This window comes from Pangasianodon hypophthalmus, chromosome 13 (genome assembly GCF_027358585.1).
Source record: "Pangasianodon hypophthalmus isolate fPanHyp1 chromosome 13, fPanHyp1.pri, whole genome shotgun sequence".
NCBI classification, from domain to species: domain Eukaryota; kingdom Metazoa; phylum Chordata; class Actinopteri; order Siluriformes; family Pangasiidae; genus Pangasianodon; species Pangasianodon hypophthalmus.
The window spans coordinates 12,605,848-12,614,691 of record NC_069722.1 but is presented as its reverse complement, the minus strand read 5'-3'; the positions used below and the strand labels follow the sequence as shown (position 1 = coordinate 12,614,691).

Here is an 8,844-nt window from a genome sequence, read left to right as displayed (position 1 = left end):
ACTTAAAATGAGTAAAATAAATGAACACGAGATGCAGTTGATAAATCTGCCTGCCTTATACAAATCCTGGTTCATTTCTGAAGGAAGTACTTTAGATCAGTGGTTCTCAAAGTGGGGTCCAGGGTCTGTAAGCATAGCCAGGGGGTCTTTTTTAATTTTTGCAGTGGTGGAATTCACAACTCATCATTTATTCATCTTCAGTAATCACTTTATTCTGATCAGGGTCATGGTAAGAAAAAAGGCAGGAGAATTCATCCCGGATGGGAAGCCAGTCCACTGCAGTGCACCATTTACACACACACACACACACACACACACTTACTTACTAGGCACCTAGGGGCATTGGGCAGTTGGAGGAAGCCAAAATACCCTGAGGAAACCCACGCAAGCACATTGGGAACATGCGAAACACAAAACAGACAGTAACCTGAGCTCAGGATTGAACCCAGGATACTGGATCTGTAGGGTTCGTGAAGCAATTATAAAGTCCATTGCAGGGCACCATTTACACACACACACACACACACACACACACACATACATACACACCCTTACTTACACCTAGGCACCTAGAGGCATTGGGCAGTTGGATGGGAAGCCAGTCCATTGCAGTGCACCATTTACACACACACAAACACACACACACACACACACACACACACACACTTACTTACTAGGCACCTAGGGGCATTGGGCAGTTGGAGGAAGCCGAAATACCCTGAGGAAACCCAAGCAAGCACATTAGGAACGTGCAAAACCCCACACAGACAGTAACCTGAGCTCAGGATTGAACCCAGGATACTGGATCTGTGAGTTTAATCTAAACTTTAATAATTCAAACTTTAATAATTCATCAGGCTTATAAATAATATAAAACTGGTGGAAAATTCAAGGATAAAATGCTATATAGCTCTAATAAATAGCCAAATTATTACTGTACACATTTAAATAATGTGTTTAACAACCTATAGCCGGATGATGTTCATAAAACTGTATTGAGGTGTCCGTGGAATTCATTAGGCGCTAGCTGTGAAAAGTTTGATAAGTTGTGGTTTAGACTCAACTCCTCTCTGCCATGTTGAGCTGTGATATTAGTGAGCGCAGACAGGCGGCGCTAGTGAGTAAAAACGCCCCGAAAGGTAAGCAGCACTCGCCGGATACATTCCTGTCTCTCACTCGCTATCAGACGGAGTGAGTAAACTTTCATACAGAACGGATACAGAGGATTTTTCTGTTCCTATTTTCCAACACCTAAACAGCATGACTCCACTGCACTGTTAGGAGACAGTCGGTAAAGGTAAATAATAATTTTTATTTAATTTTTTTTCAGTTTTCAGCATGACGTGTACAAACACACTGAAACAGGTGTACAGGTAACAGCGCGACACGCAAATCTTTCCTACTTTTGAAATAGTCTAGATAAAGTAGTTCCGCCTTTATAAGAGATTGGGTATAGTGGACATTTTCCAGATTTTCGCTTTGGCTAGTTCCTGGTCAGGTAGTGTATCTTATTCACTAAGTTAAATGTGACACAAGGAAACATAGTCACACCATTGTGAATCATGGTCGTTTGTCATTTTAAGCAGGTGTACAGCATGAGCTGCCTGAACCGGTATGTAAATACAGTTCCTGCAACAGTTCCGTAAACTGAACTCAAGCACTTTCCTTCCAGATGGTAGAAATACAATACTCATCTCTGGATGTAGCAGCCACTGTTTCATAAAGCCATGCGAAGATCTCAGCATGAACATTTCTTTATATTTCTATACAGGTGCTCAAAGTTCAAATGGAGCACATAGATCATGATTGTAAAACACCAAATACAACATAACCTGCTGAACTATATACTCAAACAGAACATAGCAAATTCCACCATATTCTATGATTAGTTTGGCATTTATTAAAGTAGTTATAATTATTTTAAGACTACTTGTCTGCTGTAGGCAGACAAGAACACATACACTACCAATCAAAAGTCTGGATGCTCCTGCTCATTGTAGGGTTTTCGTAATTTTTTTTTAAATTCTTATTTATTGTGTTAAATTCTTACCAGTGTTCCTGATGAAGCTCATTGCGTTTTCTTATCCAGCTTCATGGAGGAGCTTCACCCAGAAGGCTTTTCTCAAACAGACCGAGTTCCTCGATGCTTCTCCTAAGTGCTAGTGAAAACTACTTGTTTTAAGTGAAAACATTAAAAATACAGTTTTATGCAGAAATACATTTAATACATGGGCATTAATGTCACTATTATCTTTACATTTGTCTCAGAAGAAAAAAAACCATTCAGTCATTTATAAAAATGTCTTCAAGGTCATTAACAATTCTATTTAATCTAGTGTGTTCAAAGTTTTGACTCGTGGTGTACAAAAATCCCCACGTTTGTTCACAGGGCAGTCTGGGTAAATGGAGGGTTGCTTGGGCTTGGGTAAAAGCTTGGGTAAAGTTACCCATATAACAAAGCAAAAAGAAAACAATCCTATTTTAGCTGTAGTTTATTATATGTAAACATACGCTGCACAACAATTAAACTGAAACAAAGCAATGGATCGGAATGTTAAACACGTGCACAGTACGCATATAAATTAGCAAATAATTGATGACGGATGTGTTTACACAGCTGTGACTTAGACGGCCTAGCCTACTGCTCTGTTTCATAATTTGCTACTGAAGTGTAACACTATAAATATAACTAGAAAAAAAGACATATACTTAAGATTTTTAAAATGATTGAACAAATACGTTACATTAACAAGGTCACTGTAGACATCAAAGGGCAAAGAGGCAGCCCCGCTTTCTTTCTTTCCTTCTTTCTTTTGTGTTTATTTAGTTACTTACCCTCCTACTTATTTACTTATTTATTCATTCATCCACAGAGTTCTTATGACTGTTTGGTGTAACAGAGGGAGCAGCCATGAAGAGGAGCAAGCAGTGGGATGTCAGAGGAGCTGTAGGCTTTGCAGCTCTCTTCCATTTCCTCTATTCCTGTGCCATAGGCTGCCTTTTGCCCTTCCTCACCCTTTATTTCCGGCACCTTGGCCTCACTGCTGTCATGACAGGCACCATCATGGCTGTCAAACACATAGTTGCTCTGGTGTGGAGGCCTCTCTCCTGCATCCTGGCCAGGCGCCATAACAAACGACGCATGGTCATAACAGGTTCTCTCGTTTGTTCAGCAGCAGTTGTTTTAGCACTTCTACTCTTCCCACCCACAGGAAAGAGCACGGAGAGTAGAAGCTGTAATATTAGTCAGCTAAGTGCGGTACATGAGCTTAGTTCAACTACTCTGAAACCCAAGACAAGTGAAACATTCTCTTCACCTGTTGTGTACTCAACAGAACATAAGCTGAGGCCTACCCAAGAGTACAATAACACTGAAAATATACCTGCAATGCCAGTCAACATCTCAGCATTACATAACACCCAGAGTACCACTGTGACCCCCACAAGCAGCCAAAGCGACAGGCAGGAATCTTTGGAAGCAAAAAAAGTTCAGATGCCTTCACCAGGTAAGAGGAGCAGATCTTTAACGATGCATGAACAAAAGCAGCAGGAGACGGACAAGATTCAATATGAGTTCCTTGGGAGCTTGAAAGTCATGGACACACAACATCAGATGTTTTTCTTGGTCATGATTATCATAATCCTATGGGAGATTCTGGCTGCTCCGTTGATGTGGACAGCTGATGATGGGCTGCATGAGTACCTTGATTTTGTGGATGCCACAGAACGTCACAGGGCCGTTAAACCGTGGAGATTGCTAGGGACTGCTGGTGGTATGGGATGCTCTGGTATTCTAGTAAGCATCCTTTACTGTTTAATTGGAACAGTGTTGCATTTTTACACATATGCCCTGCTGATGGTTCTAACAGTGCCTCTTGCTGCTTTGTTACCTCTTTACCGGCACAAACGTGAACATGTTCCTGGGGCTGGCTTGAAGGCATTGCACCTAGTGCGAGGAGACTCGCAAGCAGTGCTCTGTGCCATCACTGCTGTTCTTACTGGCATGGCAGGCTCTGCTGTATCTGACTTCCTCCTATGGCAGATGCAAGATCACAATGCTACAGAGCTTCAAATGGGTATTATTTTGGCTGTTGTACCACTGTGCCAGGCTGCCTTTGCCCCACTGAATGGATGTTTAACTCGCCTTCTGAAAGTCCATGGCCGGCTACTGCCTATTGGTATCATGGGTCTGTCTCTGCAGTGCCTTTCCTATTCTTTCATGTGGACTCCATGGACAGTACTTCCTTCTCAGGTACTGGCTGGAATCAGCATTGGTGCCCTCTGGTGGTCATTAGAGGCTCAATCTGTGGACATAGCCTCTCCAGGGACAGAGCTGGCAGTGAAGCGAGTGTTTGAAACCCTTTATCTAGATCTTGGTGCCGGACTAGGTAGTGTAGCAGGTGGGTTTGTGGTACAGAAGTTTGGGATTAAGGCCCTCTTCCAGGGTACAGCAGCGATGCTCGGAGTGTGGTGCGTCACTTTAGCTGTGCTGCAGTGGAGAATCCCTCGCCAGCGCAGGATAAATTACTCACGCCTGCTGGCAGCTGATGCCAGTGAAATGAGCGAGTCAGAGTCTGAGCAGGACAATGACTGGTTGGAGAAAGCCATGGAGGTGGACAGCAGGAACAATAATTGGAGGAGGCTGGATTAATGAGAATAATAAACATTCTTCCACAAAAATATGATGCCAGAAAACCAGCTGAGTGACTGTCAAAGTCTAAGACATTGCAATGTGGAGGACTCAGAGCAAGTCAGTATATTGAAATATTATACTTTGTTCCAGATTGCCCTTAACGGCTTTAAGAACAATACAGAAGGTCTTTCAATCACGGTTGCTTTGCTTCTGTTGCTCAATCTGTCACAGCTGGATGCTGCAAGAGCTGCAATTTGTCTCAGCTGCTATAATGCCAATATGATTGTCTTAAATTACACATTGTTGGGAAGTATGCTAATTCATGTACTTATAAAGAAAAGTAAAGCTTACATAACTGTTTCTTTTTTATTGCCTCTTAAAGCTCAAAAATGCCTGGAACCATATTACATTTAAAACGCAATGACATAATGTATGTTTTATATGCTGTGAAATAGTATATGTTTTAATTGCTTTCTTGAAATAATTATATCACCACCACAGAGCAAGACAATATATACTGTACACTTATACCACAGCGCTGTTGAATTCTCGATTCTGATTGGTCCGAAGGTGTTGATTAAATTTCTATAACCGTAGCTGGGACAGTAGTTCTGCTGGCATATCATTTCTATCGTTAAAAATGTACACACAAGGGTGTGTGTAAGATTATGTAATTGTTGATAGGGTGAAGTTTTCTGTGAGGAATCTTTTAGCATTTTTGGTAGTAGTCTCCAGTGTCATTGCTTTTTAAAGGTCAGAGGTAAAGCTGTAACTATAAGCTTTCTGACCCAGTTTCTTGAAAGAGAAAAAAGAGAGGCTGTTGAGAAAATGACTGAGAGAATGATTATAACAATTTATAATTGTTATAATCTAAGTGCTAAGACATGCACAACAGTCCACAACATTAAATGTATAAAATTATGACATGTTCTGTAATAGATAAAAATTGTTAGCTCAGCAAATTACTGTTGTACAAGAGGAATAAATAACTTTGGGACATGCTGTTTTAGGAAAATAATCAACAAGGGTATGGTGTAATGCTGTCACTGAGCTAATATTGAGTGGGTTATCATGTTTTGTTTGTTTCTGCCACAAAATATAGACAATTTAATAGAGTATCTGTACTGAGATTTTACATTAGTAGACTTTTACCTGTTTTGTTCTGTTTTGTTTCTCTTCTCCATATGGTTCCATAGGAATTTTTGCTGATCCACCTTTGCTTCTCCAGTACAAACACAGCTCCTCACAGAGCAAACAGAAACTAATGTTTGCATATTTATAAAGTATAGAGTATAAAGTCTCTCTATATCTTCTCTTATTTAGAGAAGAGGTATGGCTGTGAAGTACCCTTTGTCTGATTCATGCACATTGGTAATAGTTTACTTAAGTTACTCAGTACAGTTTAATAATTGATTTGCACTTCTATTTTAACATGCTTGCCTATAAAGTAATAGTGAAGTCGAAAGAGCTAATCATACGTGGTAGCCTGGGAAAACCCTTCACATGGTCAAATATTCTACTATATATAGTTCTGAAACCTACAAGCTTTCCTGAACTGAAATGTTTCTCTTGTGCATCTCTTGTGGGCTTCTTACTTTCGCTGAAGGGAAAGTGTAATGCTACTGAATACAGACATCCTATACAATTGTGTGTTTCTGACTTAGTGGCAACATTCTGGGGAAAGCCCACATATGGAGGTCATGGTCAGGTGTCCACAAACCTTTGGCCATACAGTGTAGCTTGCACTGATGATCATCATTAGTCTCCGTCTCATCATCTGAGCTAAAAGTCTTTTATTATTTCAGATTTTGTCTGCTGAGTGTGTAAGCACTCTTCTCTGTTTTGATGTAACAGCACAGGAACATCACAGACATTTCGATGGATAGTATCTGATTACAAACTGAACTGATTAGGCTTATGTCCATTTTACTATGGAATGCGTATCCAAAGACTTGATCAAATCACGACATTCATTGTATGAGAAAAGCATGCTCAGCTAGCAAAGTTTTAGACAGCTTTAGGCAGACTGATTGTTTTTACCACTGCAGTTGTTAAACATTGGTAAAATGTTTCTTAAAGTAGAGATGTCAGAGTATATTACTGGCACACACTCAATTTTGTTCGAAATGATGTTTTCATAATTTGGCTGTTTTCCAAGATTTAGCTGCAGCAACATTTAACAGGTTTTCCCAAACCACCACACAATTGTACTGAGATGTTTTTCTCAGATGATAATTTTAATTTGAAGGATTATGTGGCATTTACTGTCTTCATCTTTTAACTATTTCTACACAACTGTAGACACTACTTTTTTTCAGTTTTACCTGAACAAAACTCTACTATGCTAAGTTGATTATGAAAAATGACACACAGAAATACAAATTCAAATGGAAAATGTTTGTTGCTTACTTCCAATGGTTTGAAAACACTTATTATTTCTTCTTTCTTGTCATATATTTGCAAATGGATATAAAATAAGCACAGCAAAACCAAATTATCAATGTATTCTTCAATTCATATATCTTAATATGTCCAGACCCATCATATATCTTAATATGTCCAAACATTAGTCTTATCAGTGAGCAGTGCATCTGTTTAAGGCCATTTAGATAGATTATATCCCTCATTTCCAATTTTTTTTATTCATCTTATCTTTTGTAATGCATGTTATTTGCCATTAATGAGGGTACACAGATTAGGAGGTCTGCACACTATTATTGATGCTGAATCAATAATACGGCATGGTGTCATATCAGAACAGGCCAGCGTTCTTCCTGTCGATCCTTGGCACCAGTGTTGGAGCAGGCTGGCAGTACCACTTTAGTTAAAGATAAGGGAGCTATCAGCAGGCAAGAATAGTGGAATAATATTTGCTCGCAGGGTACTGGGGCATGGCAAACATCCATAAACCATATTTAAACACACTATGCTTGCCCAAGTACTAGCTTGCCAGTCTATTTCACTAACTTACTTTCAATGGGCTTTATTACATTTAAATTCAAGATAATGAATCCTAACCACTAAAACTAAAACCACTAAGAGCAATGGTGGCATACTTGAATATGTAATTGGTCAAGGCCATGCTGATATGGTGAATAAACTTTATAACACGACAATTATTCTTCCAGCTCCTTTAGAGACGGGGAAGTAAATGTGATTTCCGTAAAAGCTTGGACGGAAATTCAGGAAATCAGCTGCAGACTTGATACATAAGCTGCAGACTTATGATATAATTGTAATTTTAATTAGACTTTTCACAGACTGTTGTTGCTGACAATTTCTACATAATGCTGACACCTCTGCAATGCCTTCAAACAATAGGTGAGGTTTTAGAAAAAGAAAAATCAATGTCTCTTTGCTTTCTATGCTCAGCTATTTGCATTTTCTCAGTGGACATGAGGACAAATGACTGGCAGAACCCCAGAAAGAGGATAAAGAATGTGTTTAGTTTACATTTAGACACAATGTAATCAATTATTTCCACACCATTGTGTGCACTGAAATGCTTCATTTCTTTAATATCTCAACCACTATCACGCTTGACACACAGAAGAAGGGTAAAGGGTAAAGGTAGTCTGCTTTATCAAGGCACCAATGAAGGTTTAAACATCTTAAGGCCAAATGCTGTTAGGTGTGTATGTATGTGTGTGTGTGTGTATTTACTCATTCATTTCTGGTTAACAGCAGGAAGTTGACTTGGGGCTGTGGTTGCTTGTTTTAAACTCATGATTCACAGCACTGGCCAGAGGAAGCTGGACTGCCACTGTTGAATCTTGGTTGTTTTTAATGTACTTTTTCTTTAGCTTAATTTCAGGGAGTTTTTTATTTGCTACTGTGGTCCTTGACCTGCTCATTTAGGACTGAGGCACTAATATCTGTTGAAAAAAGGGCTATAAAAATAAAATTACGTTATTAGTCTCTGCAAAAAGACCAGCATGGAACAGTTGCTAAATAAACATTAGATAGTCTAACTGAGTTGTCAATCAGACTGTGATCTGATCTGGTAGGCTCTACCTTCTGTAGATACACTCTTAGACAAAAAGGTTTTAACTGGAACACATTCTTATTAGGCAACACTGTTGTAGGGTTCAATTTAAAGACTTCCCAGGACTCCCTGAGTGGAACAAGTCTAGTAACCCTTATGGCTTATAGACTGAACCTTTTCCCCCCCAAAGATTGTAGAACCAGCTACATTGTTGGAGGAGACATTG

At 39.5% G+C, this 8,844-nt stretch overlaps 1 protein-coding gene across 1 annotated transcript; it reads left to right on the top strand.

Moving 5' to 3' along the window:
• The first annotated feature begins 1,117 nt into the window (after window positions 1-1,117).
• mfsd6l (major facilitator superfamily domain containing 6-like) lies at window positions 1,118-7,127 on the top strand. The gene is made up of 2 exons (XM_026916093.3): window positions 1,118-1,297; window positions 2,874-7,127. The coding sequence occupies exon 2, from the start codon at window positions 2,912-2,914 to the stop codon at window positions 4,649-4,651; it is 1,740 nt and encodes a 579-aa protein (XP_026771894.1). The 5' UTR covers window positions 1,118-1,297; window positions 2,874-2,911; the 3' UTR covers window positions 4,652-7,127.
• The last annotated feature ends 1,717 nt before the right edge of the window (window positions 7,128-8,844 follow it).